General features: G+C 38.6%; 3 protein-coding genes across 3 annotated transcripts in view; 1 reads left to right on the top strand and 2 right to left on the bottom strand.

Moving 5' to 3' along the window:
- Nucleotides 1–3,089: 3,089 nt before the first annotated feature.
- On the bottom strand, nt 3,090–15,783 carry LOC113520897 (ATP-dependent RNA helicase abstrakt). Its single transcript, XM_052892466.1, has 12 exons — nt 15,285–15,783; nt 13,532–13,714; nt 12,855–13,022; nt 11,647–11,836; nt 11,124–11,260; nt 9,951–10,048; nt 8,001–8,164; nt 7,264–7,469; nt 6,705–6,821; nt 5,101–5,291; nt 3,928–4,027; nt 3,090–3,246 (listed from the first exon to the last, which is right to left on the bottom strand). The coding sequence occupies exons 1-12, from the start codon at nt 15,502–15,504 to the stop codon at nt 3,158–3,160; spliced, it is 1,863 nt and encodes a 620-aa protein (XP_052748426.1). The 5' UTR covers nt 15,505–15,783; the 3' UTR covers nt 3,090–3,157.
- A 315-nt stretch (nt 15,784–16,098) lies between these two features.
- The window catches only part of LOC116413324 (uncharacterized), a gene marked incomplete at its 3' end in the record, with an annotated part of 103,090 nt that continues 95,106 nt past the window's right edge, over nt 16,099–24,082 (top strand). The window contains 1 exon segment of the mRNA XM_052892479.1: nt 16,099–16,408. Coding sequence (XP_052748439.1) covers nt 16,255–16,408 — 154 coding nt within the window.
- LOC113520912 (uncharacterized) overlaps nt 19,057–24,082 on the bottom strand; it is a 62,991-nt gene continuing 57,965 nt past the window's right edge. Inside the window, exons 18-20 of the mRNA XM_026906335.3 lie at nt 23,772–23,951; nt 22,724–22,897; nt 19,057–21,907 (exon numbers count right to left, since the gene is read on the bottom strand). Of these exons, the coding sequence (XP_026762136.2) occupies nt 21,747–21,907; nt 22,724–22,897; nt 23,772–23,951 (515 nt within the window). The 3' untranslated portion in view covers nt 19,057–21,746. The remainder of the gene's footprint in view (nt 21,908–22,723; nt 22,898–23,771; nt 23,952–24,082) is intronic.

Here is a 24,082-nt window from a genome sequence, read left to right as displayed (position 1 = left end):
CTTTACAGTTTACTCTTTGGACCAAATAGCCATCGGATCTGTCGATAGATACGTTATCGCTACCGCATGCATGAGATAGAACGAGAGGTCAACGTGCGGCGTCTTATTCTTTCACATGTGTGTATTAGAAAGTACTGATTTGGACGTTGCTTTCTTAAAAGTCTCAAACTTAATTTCTCACTAGATGGCGCTGTTTCGATTACCTAGTGGTATTTATTTTATGGTGTCGTAATCATATGTATTTGACAGTGTAATACGGCCCTTTTATCAATATTTTTTATGTAAAATTAGTATATAAATAATCCTCTGTTTTTCTTTTCTTATTAACAATATTATAATATTGTGTATATAATTGGTTTTATATATATATATATATATATATATATAACAATGCTTGATTTTATTTATGGTAAAAGGTGTAAAATATTTCAACTTTAAAGATTTATCAATGATTGTAAACTCTGATTACATGTTGACTTCAAACACGGATTTTATTGTAGAAAAAAAAATATACAGAGACAGGAATGGGAATATTTATCTCTGGTTTTATTAAAAAAAAAAAATAAACTTTTTTAGTGAAAAAAAGAAAATAAAAAACACTTAGTAAGCCGGCATAGTGCGATCAAACGTTGATCGCATTCCTGGACCATGTTTGTTTATATACAACACGTGTTTCTTTTTTTCTAAATTATGTGGTCATATGTGCTATTATAAAATCAATATAGTGAAAGAAATAATAACATTTTTTTTTCCGTTTTCTGTTTTTTTTTTTTTTTTTTATAAATATATCGGTGATCAGGTTTGTCCATGTAATGCATTAAAGCCGAATTTTATTGTGTTGTAATAAAGCCAAATGTCAAAGAAAATTTAGCAATTTTTTGTCTCTTTCTTTCCTTTTGACAAAATTTAAAAAAAGTATCTTAAATCATAACATTAAATGGAAGGGACAACTAAATTACTAATATAGGTTTTGTTTCTTTTTTTTTTTATATAAATAATACGGTCTCAGTAGAATATGTTTGTTTTTTTTTTTTGTTTAATGAAATAATAAGTACTGCATACACGTAGGTTTGGAAGATCATGTACATTTTATATCATAATCCAATATCCATGTTTCTTTTAAGAAATGTTATATTATTAGTTTAAGTGTTCACTATTACATATTATGAGTCTGTTTGAATGTTTCATTTCACCTAAACCTTTCCTTCCGATAATCCTTTATGGATGACAATTGTAGTGATACGCAAGCGAGTCTGTTAAACATTAATTTATTCATTGAAAGAATAAATAGAACAAATTGTTACCGGCCAGTATTTACAAAATTATTAGTGGCCAGTACGTGAACATAATATACTACAATATTGGTTTTTTTAATGTGTGAAAATGGCATGGTAACCCTACCTGCGCTATCGGTATACACTTGCGGGGTACCAGTGAGAGGTGATAGGTGAGGATGAAAAGGCAGGTCAGTTAGCTTATCATGACGAATTCAACGATGAATAAGTCACGATAGTTTCCAGGGGGAACCGCGTGGAGGTCGACTTAATAGGGTACATTGACGTAACCTCCCAGTTATTAATATACCCTTCCCTCCAATGATAATGGAGTGGTAACCCCATCCTTCGCTATCAGTACATGCTGTCGGTGTTCCAGTGATAGATGACAGGTAAGGGTGAAGGCAGGTCAGTTGGCTCATTAGATATTCATCAGAATTTTACCATGATCAATGTTGTAATGGATAAATAAATAAAAATAAAATAAATACCTGAAGTTTCAAATTTGATACCGGGGTTATAAATCGCATCGGGCGCCCACAATCGATTTTATCTTAATATTTGGCTGTTTACATGTTACCAAATGTTTTTTTCAAAATAAATATATAAGAATATCGTTTTGATTTTTTTTACTATTTTTCCCCATTAGTAAACACGGTAAAGGGTACACTTATATTTTTAATTTGATTTATAAAAATCAGACTTTTAAGGGGTAATGGTAACCCCATCTGCACTATCGGTATACGCTGGCGGGGCACCAGTGATAGATGACAGGTGATGATGAAAGCAGGTCAGTTAGCCCATCGTGACGAATCCATGAGGAATTCACTAAAATCTTTTTCAGGGGATGTCAAGGAATCAGAGTTGATCCTTTAACCCGTCTAGTTCAATACATTTACAACTGCGGATACAAAATTAATACTAATTTAAGACATTACAACAAAGTGTTACATGCAAACAATGATTCGTGTAATATGGACCTTAAACCTCCTGGAGGGGGAAAAAAGCAATTTTTTCATTATAATAATATTTATTTACAAAAATATTTACAATCATTAGGGATATATTACACTTAAATATAATAAAACTATGTACAAAGTGAATAAGACTTGGCAATTTAATAATTGTAACATTGTATAGAAATAAAAATTAAACTGACGAAAAAATAAAAGTGGGCGGGGTTTTCTTTTATTTTATTTTTTTATACAACTTAGAATGGCAAACAAGCTGACGGCCCACTTTATAGAAAGTGGTAACCGTCGCCTATAGACATGAGCAGTACCATGGACATAACAGAGTATACTGTTTCGCCCATGATACCCCCCGTGCGATGCCATTCCTGAGGACTCAGTTGTTATTCCTCTGTACCCAGTAAATTCACTGCCATATCCCACCCTTCAAACCGAAACACAGCCATGCAAACACAACTGCTTCACGGTTGACACACGAATGGGACAGAGGTAAGCAATCGACTTTTGTACAAAGTCTCCCTCTGGTGTATTTTTTTCTTATATCGTCACAGTCGTAGAATACTGACGGATCTTTATATGTAATATTCGTCAGATCCGTCAGTATTCTACGACTATCACAATATATGTTTGTAAAATCATATACTTTGATTTATGACGTTGATCATAGAGGACTTATCTAGTTTTACCATCCATTGTTATTTATGTATCACAAAATAAATGATTTGAATCCGCACCTATATTACTCTGGGGCAAGCGCCCTTCGCAGTTAAACTACCATTTTAGTGGACATTCGTGATTACTAATCACTATGCTTGGCATCTCTGCTGTATTACGTAGCATTTAAAAAAAAACCGTAAAACAAGATGGTTCGTCTACCCCAAAAGGACAATAGCGTGAACATATTAATGCACTTTAATAATCTGCTGCAGTATTCGCCAAGTAGTCTCGTCTGCCAATGTTGGACGCTTGCTTGTTCTGTACTGCCTCCAATTTTGGACATTCTGAAATATTAATAAAAAATTTATAATTAAGTTCATATAATCAAGTGACAGAGTAATAGTAAAACTGCTAGAATAATTGTTGATAAATTCTTATTATTAGTACTCTGTACAAATACAGTTAACAATCTACACTTATAATAAATCTGTAGAGAGATGAGCAGTACCATGGACATAACAGAGTATACTGTTTCGTCCATGATACCCCCCATGCGTTGCCATTCCTGAGGACTCAGGTGTTATTCCTCTGTACCCAGTTAATTCACGCCATATCGCACCCTTCAAATCGAAACACAGCCACGCAAACACAACTGCTTCACGGTTGAAACACGAATGGGACAGAGGTACCCAAGCAATCGACTTTTACAAAGTCTCCCTCTGGTGAAGTTACTTACCATTACATTATATTACAATATATAAGTCATATACTATTAAATGAAAAAAATTTAAAATATATATATATATATATATATATATATATATATATATATATATATATATATATATATATATTCATCATCCATTCCTGAGGACTCAGGTGTTATTCCTCTGTACCCTGTAAATTCACGCCATATCCCACCCTTCAAAACGAAGCCATGCAAACACAACTGCTTCACGGTTGAAACATACATAAAAACAGAGTATATATATATATATATGTTAATGAGGTGAAGCGACACTCACCTGTGATCCTGTGCCCGAGGCCGCCGCAGTACGAGCAGCCCTGGCCGTCAGCCGCGGGCACGTCCGGCTCGCCGATCATGTCCAGCAGGAACGGCGGCACCTGCCCGGACACATTATAATGCTAATAAATACCACTCGTCCATTTAGAAGTGATACAAAAGGCGGCCTTATCGCCAAGCAATCTCTTCCAGACAACCTTTGGGTAGAGGACATTGAGAAAAAGACAAAGGGTAGGTGGCGCACTATTATATAAATATTATCATATACAAACATATATACATACATACATTTTTTTAAATAACTTAGAATGGCAAACAAGCTGACGCAAAGACAACTGCTTCACGGTTGAAACACGAATGGGACAGAGGTACCCAAGCAATTGACTTTTGTACAAAGTTTCCCTCTGGTGTGTATGTATACCAGAGGGAAACTTACACACATACATATATAATATATACACAATCAAATATATACATAACATACACATACTTAACAGCACACATACAACAGAAAAAAGAAGTTTTGTTTCAAATTATCTTTGATCACAAAACAATCAACAAAAACGACCAGTCCCGATTTTAGCGCCATCTATATTGTTTGGTGATTAACTAAACTAACCAATTAAATAATTAACTAAAGTTCCCACTGTGGGTATGTATGTCTCCTAAACAGGGGCTGGGCTAACAGTAAATATTTACTAACACCTATTATGTATACTGGGGGAACAGGGAAAAGGGAGAAAAGGATAAGAACACAGTTATATATTATACTAATATATATATATATATATATATATATATATATATATATATATATATATATATATCTTGCATTATTACAGTATTATCTTATTTCTACCAGGTGTGTTAATAAGTTAGCCTATGAACACCTGCAATACCAGAGGTATTACGCTCGCGTTGCCGACCCTGAAGAAACCTCTTTACCCCCCTTTTGAGGAACCCCATGCTGTAGTCTCTTGGGAAAACCTCGGCAGGGAGCTCATTCCACAACCGAAACTTAAACCGCGTTGTACGCGACCATTGAAGCAGTAGGAGAATTTTATGTATTTATAATTATATATAATATTCTTCCTATGCAAGAACTCAAGATTAGATAAAGGCCTCCTTGGAAGATCAAATAACTAAATAAATCAGCGGGCATCACGAGCGCCACCTTCTGGCCGGCCTCGCGCAGCAGGTGCGCCAGGTCCCGCAGCACGCTGTCGTCGGCGGCGCGGCCCAGCAGCGTGGTGGCCACGCCCTCGCCGCCTGCACGGCCCGTGCGACCGATGCGGTGCACGTAGTTCTCAATGTCCTCCGGCATGTCGTAGTTGATTACGTGCTGGATGTTCGCGAAGTCCAGTCCTGGATTGTAAAAAATACATATTAATTATACAGTTTAAAACAAATCAAATAAAGTTTTTTTTTAATTTTACAAAAAATTTTATCTCCCCTCTTAAGGAGAGGAGATGGCAACTAACCCCCGGCAGAAGCACAGTCGGCCGGGGGGTTTTTTTTGATGGGTGAAAATGGTATGGTAACCATTTCCACCGCCTGCGCTAACGGGATACGCTGGCGGAGCACCAGTGAAGGGAGATAGATGAGAATGAAAACAGGCCAGTTAGCCCATCATGATGAAGTCATCAGGAATTAACCATGATAGTTAGGTTAAAAAAAAATACTGTGGTTGGTTCTGAAGCATAATTTTTTTATGCAACTTACAATGGCAAAGCTGACGACCAACCTCATGGAAAGTGGTAACCGTCGCCTATAAACATGAGCAGTACAATGGACATAACAGAGTATACTGTTTCGCACATGATACCCCCCATGCGTTGCCATTCCTGAGGACTCAAATGTTATTCCTCTGTACCCAGTAAATTCACTGCCATCTCCCACCGTTCAAAACCGAAACACAGCCATGCAAACACAACTGCTTCACGGTTGAAACACGAATGGGCGGTCCCGTTCACCAGTTACCCAAGCAAACGACTATTGTACAAAGACTTCCTCTGGTTATTTCTCTAAATCTATCATTTTACCTAATATTTGAAGTTGGTACATTTGCAAAATTACTGTTTTACGAGTTATGATAAACTAAATTTGGATAAATTTGGACCTCAGCCCATATTTAGTTAATTTTGATCTTTCGCATTGTTTACACATTTTTTATTATACCACTGAGGTGGCAAACAAGCATACGGCCCACCTGATGGTAAGTGGTTACCGTAGCCTATGAACACCTGCAATACCAGAGGTATTACGCGCGCGTTGCCGACCCTGAAGAAATCTCTTAACCCCCCTTTTGAAGAACCCCATGCTGTAGTCTCTTGGGAAAATATATTTTAAACGCATGCTGTCGTGACTACAACTTCGAACAATCTGTATCGAAATGTCGGCAATAAAGAAGCAGGTATGTAGTTTTTTTATACCACTGAGGTGGCAAACAAGCATACGGCCCACCTGATTGCAAGTGGTTTCTTATCTTTAGGCAGCGCCCCCCTTGTGGGCGCTGCAAGCCTAAAGATAGGTAAGAGACCCAGAAAAAAATGGGGCCGTTGTGTAGCGGCTTGGGGGGGGGGGGGGGATTTGTTGATCTTGAAGTAATAGTGGTTTTTAAGTAGGTGAAAAAATGGGGGCGTTAAAAAATAATTTATTCTCAAAGTGGGCAGTAGACAAAATAAGTTTGGGAACTGTTGCGATAGTGTATTTAAAATATTCAGTCTATTAGCTTATTTATTATTATTGCTATATTCAACTACAATTACGAGCTCGAACCTTTGCTGGCAACATCGGTAGCTACGAGGACGTCCTTCTCCCCGCGACGGAACGCCTCCACAGCCCGGGAGCGTTCCTCCTGATCTTTACCACCGTGGATTGCCACCGCTTCCACGCCTGGACACGAGACAGGTTTATATATAAGGGATTAAGTCTAAAACAGCATGCTTTTTAGGAAATATTCAAGTAGTAGATCAAGAAGAGAAAATAGCCCCCCCCCTTCATCCCATATTGCCAGGAACGTTACTCTTTTTTTATGCAGCTTAGAATGGCATATAAGCTGACGGCCCACCTGATTTAAAGTGGTAACCGTCCCCTATAGACATGAGCAGTACCATGGACATAACAGAGTATACTGTTTCGCTCATGATACCCCCCATGCGTTGCCATTCCTGAGGACTCAGGTGTCAATTTCACTTGTAAAATTTCACATTAAAATAAAAAGTATCACAAATGACATGTCCATGGTACTGCTCATGTCCATAGGCGACGGTTACCACTTTCCATCAGGTGGACCGTCAGCTCGTTTGCCATTCTAAGTTGTATAAAAAAAACATACCTTTCAGTAATAAATACTCGTGAATGGCATCGACGTCTTGTTTCCTCTCGGCGAAGACGAGGACCGGAGGTGGCGTCTTCTGGAGGCACTGGAGCAGGTGGACCGTCCTGGCTTCGGCCTTCACCGGCTCCAACTCCTGTCTCACGTTAAGCGAGGCTGCGCCGGCGCGGCCGACATTCACCGTCACCGGTTTTACAAGGGCCGACCTAGGACGAACAAGCAGAATCATATTTATTTATTTAATTAACTCTTTTTTGCACAAAAAACTAGTGTCCGACGGAACTTTTGGTTTCGGTTTGGGCCATAAATAAGCCAAAACTTTCGGCCGTGTGTGTGTATGTGTGTGTGTGTGTGTGTGTGTGTGCGCGTGTGTGCGTGTGCGTGTGCGTGTGCGTCACCAGAGGGAGACTTTGTACAAAAGTCGATTGCTTGGGTACCTCTATCCCATTCGTGTTTCAACCGTGAAGCAGCTGTGTTTGCATGGCTGTGTTTATGTTTGAAGGGTGCGATATGGCAGTGAATTTATAGGGTATAGAGGAATAACACCTGAGTCCTCAGGAATGGCAACGCATGGAGGGTATCATGGGCAAAACAGTATACTCTGTTATGTCCACGGTACTGCTCATGTGTATAGGCGACGGTTACCACTTTCCATCAGGTGGGCCGTCAGCTTGTTTGCCATTCTAAGTTGTATAAAAAAAAAAAAAACTACAAGTAGTTAATAACCCGGCGATTACCTGGCGAAGTTTTGAATCTTCCTCGGCATAGTAGCACTGAACAGCAGCGTCTGCCGCTGCCCCGCGAAGTAAGAGAATATCGTGCGTACGTCCTCCTCGAAGCCCATGTCGATCATGCGGTCCGCCTCGTCCATGCACAGGTAGCGGCACACGTTCAGACGCACCTGGGTTCCATATAATATTTATTTAACAACACAGGGGGCAAACTAGCATGCGGCTCACCTTTTTTTTTAACATCTGGAAAATGCTTCATGCAGACCTATACACCTTGTGGAAGGCGAATGGGTACTGTGGGAATCCCCCCGTAAGGTGGGGGTGTACCCACCAAAAACCAGACGATATACCCTCGAGGTGCCATATGTCGGAGACATGGGTTCGCTTTCGCACTCACCACATCTCCGACGGCAGCGACCCGCCGCCAGATGGTAAGAGCAGGTCTCCTCTCTCAAGATAGGGTGGATGGCGTGCTCACCCTACCACTCGGGGGATGCGCCAGTATATTAGCACATCCCCCAGGAGCATACGGCTCACCTGATCACACAAAAACCAAAATAACCGACATAGCCCGAAGGATAAGCAACCTGAAGTGGCAATGGGCTGGTCATATGGACAACCGATGGGGAAGAAAGGTTCTTGAGTGGCGACCATGTACGGGTAAACGCAGTGTAGGACAACCCCCCACTAGATGCGAGTGACGACGTTTAATGCGTTGCAGGGAGTCAGTGGATGCAGGTGGGTTAGGACCGTTCTTTATGGCAGTCTATGGGGGAGGCATATGACCAGCAGTGGACTGTCTCCCATTAGAGTAGGCAGAAACAATGGAACGCCAAATGCTTCGATTCAACAAGTATCTTTCGCTTCTTCTACATTGATCAATCTTTATCAATGGGTGAGAATGGATTGGTAACCCCGCCCGCGCTATTGGTATACACCGACGAGGCACCAGTGGAAGATGATAGGTGAGAATGAATGCAAGTCGGTTGGCCCACCATGATGAATTCGACAAGAATTAAACATGATGGTTTCCAGGGGGTAATCGTGTACGCTGGCGGGGCACCAGTGAGAGATATTAAAGTGAGGATGAAAAAGTCAATTAGCCCATCGTGATAAATACACCTGGAATTCAGCACGATGGTTTCCAGGGGGGACCACGTGGAGGTCGACCTGAGAGGGTATATTGCTAGCAATGGTGCTATGTCACCTCATTACTAACAACCCCCCCCCCCCGAGTCAAGGTTCGAGCCACTAGGGCGTCTTCGAGCGCACAAACTGCAGTCCATCTGTAAGAGCTGGCTTGGAGTGCCATCCTCACTCGCCCCTGCATACACGCCCGGTGAAGCTGTAAAGGCCATCTGCGGCCAACAGCAAAAAAAGAGGGGGGAGGGAGTTGTTAGTAATGCCAGTCCCATTGCTATCAATATACCATGTCAGGTCGACCTCCACGTGGTCCCCCCTAGTGCTGAATTCCAGGTGTATTTATCACGATGGGCTAACTGACTTTTTCATCCTCACTTTAATATCTCCCATTGGTGCCCTGCCAGCGTATACCGTTATCGCAGGCGGGGTCACCGTTCCATTATCGTCTATTCAAAAAAAAAAACAGAAAAAAGTGGATTAAAACAAAAATTTTTTTTAGCTGACGGCCCACCTGATGGAAAGTGGTAACAGTCGCCTATAGACATGAGCAGTACCATGGACATAACAGAGTATACTGTCTCGCCCATGATACCCCCCATGCGTTGCCATTCCTGAGGACTCAGGTGTTATTCCTCTGTACCCAGTAATTTCACGCCATATCCCACCCTTCAAACCGAAACACAGCCGTGCAAACACAACTGCTTCACAGTATAAACACGAATGGGACAGAGGTACCCAAGCAATCGACTTTTGTACAAAGTCTCCCTCTGGTAAATTTAATTCTGTATAAGTAAAAAAATAACAAATTTAGACCATTTTTTTATCCAACATGTCCATGAGCCTTCCTGGCGTGGCTACCATGATGTGGACACCGCGCTGCACCACCTCCATGCATTCTGACACCGCCACACCTGCAATATTAACACATTATTTTCGGGGGGAAAGGGATTGTTGGCAATGGAGTTTGACAGCCCCATTGCCAGCAATATGCCCTATTAGGTCGACCTCCACGTAGTTCCTTCTGGAAACCATCGTGAACAATTCTCGTTGAATTCGTCACGATGGGCTAACTGACCTGCTTCATCTTCACCTATCGTTCTTCACTGGTGCCCCGCCGGTGTATACCGATAGCGCGGGTGGTTGGGATGTTTCGAAGTATAAGGTCATTCCATTTTTAAATTACAGGACAGATATGAGTTTACATAATAATTTATCTGGCCGCAAAACACGACAGATATGGATTTTCATACAACTTTTGCCGGCCGCTGCCCGCATGTATCTGGCCAGTACGGCAATTGATTTATTTCGAAGAAGATTGTCAAAATAATGCTCACATTTCCAAGTATGTTTGAGAAAAATAAATAAATATTCTTTAATCATCACATTATAATAAAATTTTTGGTACAAAAGGCGGACTTAATTTTATATAGCATTCTCTCCCAGTTAACATGTAGTTTTCTTTTTATTGTATGATAATGGAATGGTAACCCCGCCTGCGCTAACGGTATACACCGACGGGCACCAGTGAAGGATCATAGGTGAGGATGAAAAGGCAGGTCAGTTAACCCATCATGATGAATACACCTGGGACTTAGCACGATTACTTTGTACCCATCGTGTGGTCCCGGCATAGAATAAGCCACTCCCACCTTTCCCGCGGGTGTCGTAAGAGGCTACTAAGGCGACTAAGAGGCGACTTAATGGTCGAGGGATGGGCAGCAGCGTCACTCTTGAAACATCACCAAAGTCCAACCCGTCAGCCAAGCGTGGCTACTTCTAGCAGCCCCCCGCCCCTTATGGGGGAAACCTATGTCCAGCAGTGGACATTAAACGGCTGATGACGACAATGATATACTCTGTTATGTCCACGGTACTGCTCATGTCTATAGGTGACGGTTACCACTTACCATCAGGTGGGCCGTCAGCTCGATTGCCATACCACATTGTTAAAGAAACATTTTAAATACGCCAATAGGGACAACTCACCTCCGATGGCGAGGCAGCTGCGTATCTCCGGGTTGCCGGCCATCTTGAGGCTCTTGACGAAGTGCTGAATGATGTCGTGGGTCTGCTTGGCGAGCTCGCGGGACGGACAGATGATCAGGCCGTACGGACCCTCGTTTCTGTGCACGGATATTGAATTCTGCAGTATTTATACAATATTAGGAGGCATATACAGTGGTACCCTTGAATTTTTATTGTATTTTGTTAAAAAGGGCGACTGGCTGAAAACCAGCACTGTGCTTTTTTTTTATACAACTTAGAATGGCAAACAAGCTGACGGCCCACCTGATGGAAAGTGGTGACCGTCGCCTATAGGCATGAGCAGTACCATGGACATAACAGAGTATACTGTTTCGTCCATGATACTCTCCATGCGTTGCCATTCCTGAGGACTCAGGTGTTATTCCTCTGTACCCCACCAGTGTATACCGACAGCACATGCGGGGTTACCATTTCACTTTCATCCATTTAAAAAAAACCACCCTGTATATACATAAAAAAATACCTGATGAATGGCATTTTTATCTCCTGCTCCAGGCAAAACATGATGATGGGCAGCGTGAAGACGAGGGTCTTCCCGGAGCCGGTGAATGCTATTCCGATCATGTCGCGGCCGCTGAGCACCGCCGGTATACCTTGCACTTGGATAGGTGTGGGTTTCTTGATGCCTTTGGCTTCCAATCCTCTTAAAATACCTACAAATAAAAGTTCTTCTCAATGTATAAAATGAAATATAATATAAAAACTGTACCTATGTTTAGGCAAATAAATTATTGGGAGGGGGGGGATAGTTTGTAATGTGGTGTACCAGTCCCATTGCTAGCAATATACCTTGTCAAGTCGACCTTCACGTGGTCTCCCTGGAACAATCGTGCTGAATTTCTGGTGTATTCATCATGATGGGCTAATTGGCCTGCCTTTTCTTTCTCACCAATTATCATTCACTGGTGCCCCGACAGCGTATACCGTTAGCACTGGCATGGTTACCATTCCATTGTGGGGGAGGAGGGATTGTTAGTAATGGGAATTAGCAATCCCATTGCTAGCTGTATACCCTGTTAGGTCGACCTCCACGCGGTTCCCCCTGGAAACCATCATGATTAATTCTTGTTGATTTCATCACGATGGGCTAACTGGCCTGCTTCATCATCACCTATCATCCCTAATTGGTGCACCGCCAGTGTATACCAATAGCGCAGACGGGGCGACCATTCATAACTATCTATTAAAAACCATTCCATTGTCATTACCAGAGGGAGACTTTGTACAAAAGTCGATTGCTTGGGTACCTCTGTCCCATTCGTGTTTCTACCGTGAAGCAGCTGTGGTTGCATGGCTATGTTTCGGTTTGAAGGATGGGATATGGCGTGAATTTACAGGGTACAGAGGAATAACACCTGAGTCCTCAGGAATGACAACGCATGGGGGGTATCATGGGCGAAACAGTATACTCTGTTATGTCCATGGTACTGCTCATGTCTATAGGCGACGGTTACCACTTTCCATCAGGTGGGCCGTCGGCTTGTTTGCCATTCTAAGTTATATAAAAAAAATCCATTAAAAAATGAATGATTGAATGGAGTCAACTGACGTAGGTGGCTCAGAACCATTCCTTAAGTGTATGGGGAAGCCTAATGTCCAGCAGAGAACTGATGACAGCTGGCATTATGATTTATGATACTGTATTCTTCACTACAAGGATTAAGTGCATACCTTTTGGAAACTTCATGTGCTGGAAGGTCCTGATGGGGGGTGGTACATCCTCCCCCTCGACCAAAATACGCAGCTCCCGCCGCACCCTCTCGTGTCGTTCCTCCGGCATGTCCAGTATCGAGCGCGGCGGTCGCCATGACGTCTTTATTGGGTCCTCGTATTGAATACCTGGTAAAGTATTAAGAGAATTTATAATAAAGAATGGCGATGTTACGGTGTGGTCCCGGTACAGAACAGGCCACCCCTTCCTTTCCCGTGCGTATCGTAAGAGCCGACTAAGGGAGGGTTTTTTTTTTATACAACTTAGAATAGCAAACAAGCTGACGGCCCACCTGATGGAAAGTGGAACCGTCGCCTATAGACATGACAGTACCATGGACATAACAGAGTATACTGTTTCGCCTATGATACCCCCCATGCGTTGCCATTCCCGAGGACTCAAGTGTTATTTCTCTGTACCCTGTAAATTCACGCCATATTTCACCCTTCAAACCGAAACACAGCCATGCAAACACAACTGCTTCACAGTAGAAACACGAATGGGACAGAGGTACCCAAGAAAACGACTTTTGTACAAAGTGTCCCTCTGTTTCCGAGATTAATGAATACTAGAACTAGTTTTAAAGAAAGAGTTATGTTAATTAACATGCTGTATATAAAAAAAAATATATAATCACCTTTAGCCAATTCCGCGACACCCATCAAAGCCTTGCTCTGGGCCACACTCTCCAGAATATGCTCCTCTTCACGAGCCTGTCTCTCGGCGGCGGACAGAGCGCGCGCCTCGGCCAGCCTCTTCAGCTCACTGTGCTGGTCCAGCAACGACACATTGTACCGACGACCCCATTCTTCTTGTGACGCTGCAAGCAAATAAAATTGTTGGAACACATACAAACAGGAACAAGACCTTCTAATTAATAAAAATTTAAAATCATATTCTAACTTTAGTTAAAAAAAACCAAATTGATAAATGACAGTTTTGAGGTAACAAACAAACATAAAAACCAAATTGACCACCTCCTTCTTATTTGAAGTCATCTGATTATTTTTTCATTCTGACAAGATTGCAATGCATTGTAACCAAACTCCCATATTTAGTAGATATAGCATATTTAGTTTATTGACCAATAAAATTTAGTATGAAAGGCATAGTTAATGCTATAGACATCTTGTACCAGTCAACCTTTAAGATGTGCAGGGATACTCAGTGGTGGTTTAAGGGGGAATGGGATTGTTAGCAATGGAGTTTGACAGCCCTATTGCTAGCAATATGCTCTATTAGGTCGATCTCCACGTGGTTCCCTCTGGAAACCATAGTGAACAATTCTTGTTGAATTCGTCACAATGGGCTAACTGACCTGCTTCATCCTCACCTATCATCCTTCACTAGTGCCCCGCCGGTGTATACCAATAGCGCAGGTGGGGTTGCCATTCCATTATCACCCATTAAAAAAAATGGTGGTTTAAATATATATATTTGTATAAGATGGTAAATACATACATAAAATCTTGTTGTTATCTTACATTATATTTATTTAATATACAAATTGTTCTGTTAAATCAATGCACTACCATTTACTCTCTCTGTTTAGCGTAACAGTTGACTGTTAGAGAATGTCATCAGGCATTAAGTCCACCCTGTAGACATGTTCTAATGTGTAAATAAATAAATAAAATACAATCACACATAAAACAAACATATGTATTAATATATTAATACTTATATATAAAAATATACACATATATGTATGTATATGATGAACTACTGCCTACTTGATTTTATTTGATTCACACTCTTCCTGATACTTAGACCACAGTAGTGGAATATATTATTATGTTTTTTTATTCATACATATATACATACATACATACTAAAATTACATATATAAACGAATAAATATATATGAATAACAAATATATTTACACATATATGACATATACTATATTATACACGAAATTGAGAATAATAAAGCACTTACTTCTCGGATAAAATAAAATACTATATTTGGTATATTTAGTATAGTTATCTACTACATTTACCAAAAGAGACCAATTTCCTAAATTGAATTCTATATCCGTCTAATTCTATTTAGGAAAGTGGTTTCTCTGTGCAATCATCTGATGATTATGATAAAATGTAACAGTAATCCTGCCTTCACTATTGGCATATGCTGAGGTGAGAAATAATAGCTTAGAATGCAGTTACGGCATTATTACTCGTAGAGCCTAGCAGCCTCATTACTGAGAGTAAGAAAGTACATAGAGCACCCTTTTTTTAAGGGGGAAATGGAATAGAAAACTGTTATCAGTCTAACTACTAACTATTTACTAATTTAGAGATGACAGTTGATGATGAAGTCAGGTTATGAATGTGTCAAATATTTAATTTTATTATAAATTATGTGCTATATGTGTTAATAAAATACAAACTCTCATCCTCTGGATCGTTTTCGCTGGAGCTTTTCGTCTCAGCGGACGCTTCGGCGGCGATCTGGCCCAGTCTGCCGAGTTTCAGGAGCTTCTGTTTCTTACGCTCCTTCACCGGCACATACGGTTCATAATTGTCGACATCTTCTTCTGATTCAGACGATTTCTCCTCTTTTCTATATCTTTTAACAGGCGGTGCCGCGTCGCCCCTTTGCTCAGACATTGTAGAAATTATATTGTTAATATGAGAAAAGGAAATAAATGGGTAATAACTAATTTGTTTTCATTCCACAACATGGATTAATGAAGAATTCAGTCTCAAAATTCTTGGCTAAACTGTATTGTGTGCTAGTAACCAACATTGAAATAAAATGTATAGTTTTGTTTATAACAGTTTGACGTGTATAAATAATAGGCAAAATATAAATAAATAGTTAAAAATTAAGAGAAAGTATAAAAAATTGTGAAACAACAACAATGAAGTGACACACAGTGACACTGACAACACAACCAGACTCATGACAGCTGTCATAAATTACGATTCCCTATGTAGGTGCTTTGTGATTCTTTTTCAGACTTTCGCATTCTCCTAATAAATTAATTTCATTTATATTATCCTTTATACTTTGATTTCTCATAGATCGATCTGAGTTAAGACTTGTGAACAAGGATGTGATATGTCATGTTTCAAATTAATTAAAAAAAAAAGAAAGTTACCGAAGTCCCTATAACGTTATTGACAGTTTAAATTTATTAGTGCTGGTTGGTCGTTTTCTTTTTTTTTTTTTTTTTTTTTTTTTGTCTGTTTACTCAAATCTTAACTATCAACTGTCACACATGACATACACATGAAAAATTGTCAAAATATACAAGTGACACGTAACTTCACGTAATTAAATTTCATTTTCGCGACCTTCAAATGTGTAAATTAATAAAAATTCGCGTCCTTAACGTATAATATTTTCATGACAACATGTCCGATAAGAGTTTCGGTGATCACACAAACAGGAACATACTAAAAAACCCTCTTCTTTCGTCGGCTGTGACTGGTTTGTCTCTTGAAGATTTGACACACAACGCTGTTTTGCTGCCTGTTGTTCAGAGCGAGGAGCTGATCCGACGACAAGGTGAGTTTTAATCTTTATTTTTATCACAAATCTACGCTGAAAACTCAATCGGTGCGACCTTGGTGTTTAAAACATGCCAAAAACGTAACATCTTTTTCGCGCGCGCTTTCAGCGTCATAGTTTGCGCTATTTCCATATTATTTGCGTAAATAACGTCGGTTTCTTTGTGCTTTTTTCTGTGTCTGTGTGTGTTTCCATAGAATAAAACTATTCGTTGCATTAGGGAGTGAAAAATACAAGTATATAAATATGTCATCATTTCTATATAAATCCTATAGGAATGCGCCTTTCGACAACGGTTTCGTACCTGAGTTTGGTTTGAGTCTACCAACGAATTTCAAATACAAAAAGGTTGACATAATATCTTACATATTTTTTTGTAGTAAGTTTATGTTAAATTAGGAATGTACATATTTAGGGATGCCCGAATTTATTTAGAACAGTGCAAAATACTTTATTTATCTGATGATCATGGGAATGTTGATGGTTCTTACTTATTGATAAAACTGTAAGAGTGTGTCAAAAGGCATTTATTCTTCTATAGTTAAATTATTATTGAAATTTCCTATAATTTTGTAAGGCAACTGATACCTGTATATTAGTGGTTTAGTTTGGTAAGTAAATTTGACAACTCAGTCATTTTTAACCTTAACATTGGGATATATTCTGAGGTACTATTTATCTAAACCTCTCTTAAAATATTAGGTATACAACAACAACACAACATATTTTTTCTATATTAGTTATTGTTTTAAAAATAATCATAAATTTATAATAATTTTTACTTAAATCTATTAGAAAGTTAGTTCATATTGGTTTTTGGATAAAGTTTTTTCTGTAAAATCCAATTGAAATATGAATGTTAGATATAGTTTTAAAGAAATGGCACCTTTTTTTCATGTTACCTCAAAATCAATCAATAACAATTTGATAGAGGTATCGTAACTAAGCTATAAATATTATAGAGAATTGTGCAGTTTTTCTTTTTTAATGAAACAAAGTGGTATGGTAACCCCACCCGCACTTTCTATATACATTAGCAGGACACCAGGAGAGATGATAGGTGAGGATAAAAAATGAGATCAGTTGGCTCTTTGTGATGGATATGGAATGAATCTGAAATTTAGCACAATGGTTTCCAGCTGGGATTACATGGAGGTTGACTTGACAAGGTGTATTGCTAGCAATAGGACTGGTAGTCCACTTTATTAACAATCCCTCCCCCCCCAGAAATGATAGGTTAGCGTAAAACAGTTCAATTGGCCCATAGTGACAAATTTATAAAGGATTAACCAAAATATTCTCCAGAGAGAACTCTGTGGAGGTATATCTGATATGATAGGGTTTATTGGTAGCGATGGGGCTGTTAGATGCCTATTACTAACAATTCCTTACCCCCTCTAGATTGTGCTGTTGGTTTTACACTGATACTAGGGGTACCAGTGAGCGAGGATGAAGTCTGTCAGTTCAGTTATTTGTTTACTCACCTCATCACCCGGCGGAGACTTTGTTATACAAAAATGGTCTGTCCAATTGTGATTCTGCCTTGTAACTTGAAGGGTGGGAACTGGCTGTGTATGAGGGGGTCTTTTAATGGATGATAATGGAATGATAACCCTGCACATGCTATCATTCGCTATATGCTGGCAGGGCACCAATGAGGGATGATAGATGAGGAAGAAGAAAAGCACCCTCAATATTACATAACACCCAAGGGACCATTAGGGTTGCCAACTTGGGAGAAATTAACTCGCTAGTTTTTTATTTAAATAAAAATGTTACCTAACGCGTTGGTCGAATCTCCCCTCCTGCCCCGTTAACGCATCATAACGTTATATATATAAATAATATATATACCCTCATATTGCTAGCAATGGGGCTAAAAATTCCTGTTACTTTTGTCTCTTCCCGTTGGGACAACTGACCTGACTTCATCCTCGCCTATCATCCCTTACTGGTTGCCCTCTACTGTATATGGATAGTATAGATGGGGCTACCATTCCATTTTCATCTCTTAAAGAAAATATTTGCTTTCCTTCACAATCAAATGTTAATCTTAGTGTTTATATAATGTGCTGGTTCTTGTTGTATATAGGTATTATTAATTATATTATATTAATTTTAAGAGAAATTGCCATCTGTGGACTTGATGTAATATACATATTTTTTTGTTCTGTCTCAATTGTTTCTCAATTTTCTTTTTTATAAAAAAAAAAACTACAATAGTCATTGTATGTAAAAAAGGGTAATTTTGAACACTTAGGTTCGGGGGGGAAGGGATTGTTAGTAATGGGGTCTAATGAACCCGTTGCTGGTAATATACCCTATCAGGGGGAACTCCACGCGGTTCTTCCTGGAAACTATCATGGTTAATTCCTGATGAATTCATCATGATGGGCTAACTGGCCTGTTTTCATTCTCATCTATCACCCTTCACTGGTGCTCCGCCAGCGTATCCCGTTAGCGCGGGCGGGGCTACTATACCATTTTCACCCATAAAAAAAATCACCCATTAAAAAACACACTTAGGTTCATTTGTTATTTGAATAGTGATAATTTTTTTTTTAATTCTCATAGAAGTCAGGGCTAGGCTATTATAAATCAGTACTCAGCAATAAAATCATAGAATGATTGTAATAAATATATTTATTTGCAAATTTTCTTTTTTACAAAAAAAAAAATATGGCTTCCTTAACTCATAATTAGCTCTTAATATACTACCCGTATTAGTAAAGATTTATTTATATTAGAAATATATTTATTAAATATTAATAATTAAAATAAAAACATAGAGATAAGTAAATCTATTGTATTACAATACATTTAATAATATTATTAAAATATATTTCATGTTAGAATGCAATTATTTGCTATTTCTGGTTCACTATCCTATAAAAATATTTATTTGGAATAGTAAAAAAATTAAAATAAATATAATTAATCAATAAATAAGAAAAAAGACAAATGTAAAAGAAATTTTCTAAATTAAAAAAAAATTACTTATACATTAAAAAAAAAATAGATTGTGTAGTCACTAGAGTAATTATGTTGAAAGTTTTGTTTTGTATTTGAAAGAAATATAAATAATATAATTATAATTAAATTGTATTATTTTATATAAAAATTATTATGTTGATACAAACTTTTAAATTTATTATAAAAAGAAAAAAATCCTATAATATATTCCTATACAGAACAAATCATTAGATTCCATACAGAGAGAATTCCATCAAGGACTGGTTGAATAGAGAAAAAAAGCTGTGCCTTTCATACTAAAATATTACACTGCTGTTGAGTTGGGCTGCTCTAAAAATTGAATTTTTTTCATTCAAGACATGTTTTTATTTGTAGGAAACTGTTTAAATACTAATAATAAACTAGTTATGCCATACAAAGAGGTAGCTCATTGCATTTGTTTAAAGAAAGAGCTTTAATAAAAAAAAAAAAAACTATTGTTTTTATAAATTTTTTTCTTCTTTAATTTGGCAAAGAGCTTGTATAAACATTTGAATAATGAGAATGTTTTTTTAATGTGTTCTAAATTTGAAATGAAAACCATTTCAAATTTAGAACGCTTATGGTAATTGTTTTGTAAATCAGATTGCTACAAAGATGATAAACATGAAAAAACTGGTAGAACACTCCTTTAAAAGGGTGCTAGTGTTTTAATTTTTACCTGTATAATACATAATATAATACCTTATAGTGAGCACATTTTTTCCTTATAATCTAATAAAAACTAAGTGCAATTCTATTTTTTTAAAGTATGTAGTTATTTATTGAAACTCTTTAGTGTAATAATACAAAGAATACAGTGTACTCTATAAAAAAAAAAAGAAAACGTTACTATTGTTTATGCTATGTTAAAAGTTATTTGTATTTGTTTTAGGCATTACATTTTAAAGTGAATGGAATTAAAAGCAATATCCAAACAAAAATATAATAAGTACTTAAACTTAATTCTAAAGGTAACTTAACATATTAGTAAATATTTAAATATAACTTCTAATTACAAGGGCTCAGTATTTTTCAAATAAATATTAAAGAGCGTTTTAATATAATTTATTTATTAAAATTTATAATCTGTGTTGAAATTTTATTGAGTGTCTTGAGGTTTTTAAATATTTTACGGATCTAGACTCTTGCACTTGTCTCAAATTAACTAGATTTGTCATACATGGTTATGCTATATTTAATTTTTCTTAATTATTTATTAGGTTTATAGGTCTTAAATTTGGTTATTCTGAATATATAAATTTCTCAAACATGCTTGGAAATGTAAGCATTATTTTGACAATCTTCTTTGAGATAAATCAAAATTGCCATACTGGCCAGATACATGCGGGCAGCGGCCGGCAAAAGTTGTATGAAAATCTGTCGTGTTTTGCGGCCAGAGAAATTACTATGTAAACTCATATCTGTCGTGTAATTTAAAAATGGAATGACCTTTTACTTCGAAACATGGCTACCAAGGAGGTAACTAATAAAAGGTTTTATTTAAATTTCTAACTGGCTTGCAAATAGGAAGCTGTTTATTGAAAAAAAAAAATCAAAGGAACATTATGGCGCGTGAAAAATTATTATTGTACGTTAGTCGTCATTGAAATTAATAAGTAAAATTGTGCTTTTGATTTCCGCGCATTGTTTGAGAAAAGTACTATAAAAGCCTTGGCCACAACTAGGCATTGATGGACTCACGTATGTGTGCCTCGACTACGCCTCGGCCCACATTTGAACGTTTGTCCGTCAATGCCTCAGTTGCTGGCCGCTGCAGTAATGTACTATTGTATATAAAATGTGTGGAATAATGTATATATTATAATATCAGACTAGTATTTATTTTATAACAACCTACCTAGGTAGATAAGTTATAGCTGGTATTTTTATTATCAAAGCATGGAAAAAACGTATGTTAAATTATTACTTTAAATAATGGACATACTATTTTTTTTTTATTATAAATATGTGTAGGCATATAAATATTTTTTATATTTTTAAAGTTCAATAACATTGATGTAAAGATAATTTTCTTATCTTTTTTTACACGTTTACAAAAAAGAAAATATTTTTCTAGTTTCATTTCAAATTTAGAACGATTATGTTAACAATTATTTTTGAGGGTAGTGCGCTTGATTCCAACCTTTGCTTCACTCACCAAAAGTTAAGGTAGACAATTAGTAATGTTATCTAAATTGCCAGACACTTCACACATTTGAAAATTAAAAACTTTTTTCGCGTTCTTTAAAAATACTTATTTTTTTTTGTATACATTTGAAAAAAGAAAGACTTTTTCTTTCCTGTTTTAATTTCGAATTTAGAACACTTATGTATAATTGTTTTAACTGATATTCCTTGACGATGTGGCGTATGAGGGTAATTCTCTGGATTCCCGCCGTCGCTTCACACACCAATGAATAAGGTAGACGATCAGTGCAATTATGGCGATGGCCAGTAACACACTAAGTACGATCGCAGCTATCGCTGCCGGCGTGTAATAGTCTGAAACAGTAAATATGAATGTGTTGAACATAGGTTTCCCCCTTGGGGGTGTTGCCAGTAATTACCATGCTTGGCAGGCGGGTTGGCAACCGCAGTTAGGTGGGGGAAAGGGATTGTTAGTAAGGGAGACTGAGAATCCCATTGCTAGCAATATACCCAACCAGGTCGACCTCTTCGTGGTTCCCCCTGGAAACTATCATGGTTAAGTCCTGATGAATTCATCATGATGTGCTAACTGGCCTGTTTTCATTCTCATCGATTCACCCTTCACTGGTGAAAGGAAGCTGGTGCCAGCGTATCCCGTTAGCGCAGGCAGGGTTACCATTCCATTTTCACCCATTAAAAAAAAACGCAGTTAGGCTTTGATGATGTTTTAAAAGAGACATTGCTGCCCATCCCTAGACCATTAAATTTCCGTCGTCTCTTACGACGCCCACGGGAAAATAAGGAGTGGCCTTATTCTATGCCGGAACCATACGGCCGTTCTATTCTATGACCATCCCTAAAAAACTGACATCTCCATTGAGCTATGGTGGATTATTAACATAAAATTCACTGTATGGAGGAAAAGGGACTGTTAGTAGTGGAGTTGGACAGCCCCATTGCTAGCAATATGCCATTTTAGGTAGACCTCTACGTGGTTCCCCCTGGAAACCATCGTGAACAATTCTTGTTGAATTCGTCACGATGGGCTAACTGACCTGCTTCATCTTCACCTATCATCCTTCACTGGCGCCCCACCGGTGTATACCGATAGCGCGGGTGGGGTTACCATTCCATTATCACCCATTAAGAAGAAAATCACTGTATACCTACTTGATATATCGACGATGTAACTGTTCGCGTTGCCAAAGGCATCCACGGCCGTCACCATGACCCTTGGCGCGCAGCAGGTCGCCCTGTAGACGGCTATGACCTCCTCGCGGGAGCCCGCTATGAAGTTACTGTCGTACGTTAGACCGACCGGAGACGATGACAGCCGAAGTAATCCTAAGGGCACAAACATGCAAAATTTTAATTGCGTTCGTAATTTTAGCACAGCATAGAAAAGGGTAACCCATTCAATGCCGGGACCATATGCCAAAAGGATTTGACCCCATAGTGAGTAATGTATTCTGTTAGATTGACCTCTACGCGATCTCTGGGAACCGTCTTGGTTGGTTCCTGGTGAATACGTCACGATAAGCCAAGTGACCTAATTTCCTCCTTGCCTTTCACACCTTACGGGGGGGATAATGGATTGTTAAAAATGGGGATTAGTTAGCCCGATTGTTAGCAATACACCCTGTCAGGTCGACCCAGAACCCCCTAGAAACTATCATGGTTAATTCCTGACAAATTCATCATGATGGGCTAACTGGCCTGTTTTCATTCTCGTCTATCACCCTTCACTGGTACTCTGCCAGCGTATACCGTTAGCGCAGGCGTGGTGACCATTCCATTTTCACCCATAAAAAAACATACACCCTATCAGGTCGACCTCCTCGCGGTTCCCCCTGGAAACTGTCGTGTTCTATTTCAAGTGAGTTCATCACGATACGCTAACTCACCTGCCTTTTCATTGTCAGCTATCATCGCTCACTGGTGCCCCGCCAACGTATGTATACCGCTAGCGCAGGCGGGGTTACCGTTCCATTATCATTCATTAAAAAAATCACTCTTTACTGGTGCCCCGCCAACGTATACCGATAGTGCAGGATTTATCATACCATTTTAATTTTTTGTCTTTACCAACTCTTGTTCGTTACTGAAAAATTGACTGGAAGAAATCCCTTATACGGGATAAGTTCGCCATTGTACTTCTTCTTTCCTATAAAAAACTCTGTCTTCATAAGATTTTACTGTACCATAAAGCGTTACTTACCACCTACGGCATCTCGGGCGATAATGGTCGCCGACCATACGTGCTGTGCGCAATCGTCGCCCAACCGCTGCAGGCAGGTACCCTGGAAGTTGTGACGTAGCTCCGGTGCCCAAGTGTCCACCGTAGTGTCCCCAGAGTTGATCACGTACACGTATGTCGATATTGACACCTGTTCCTGACCTGTTGATCAGAAAATAAGGGAACGTCCAATAGTTGACATGGAGGGCTTTAAGCGATGGACTATGGGATGGAGGTATCTCTTTATACTCATAGGTCTATTGTATTTTTTTTTTATTTGTAAGGGTGTTTAC

Source organism: Galleria mellonella, unplaced genomic scaffold (assembly GCF_026898425.1).
Source record: "Galleria mellonella isolate WM207_F2 unplaced genomic scaffold, CSIRO_AGI_GalMel_v1 utg158, whole genome shotgun sequence".
NCBI lineage: Eukaryota > Metazoa > Arthropoda > Insecta > Lepidoptera > Pyralidae > Galleria > Galleria mellonella.
Note: the sequence above shows the minus strand (reverse complement) of the source record. Positions and strands in the feature narration are given on the sequence as shown.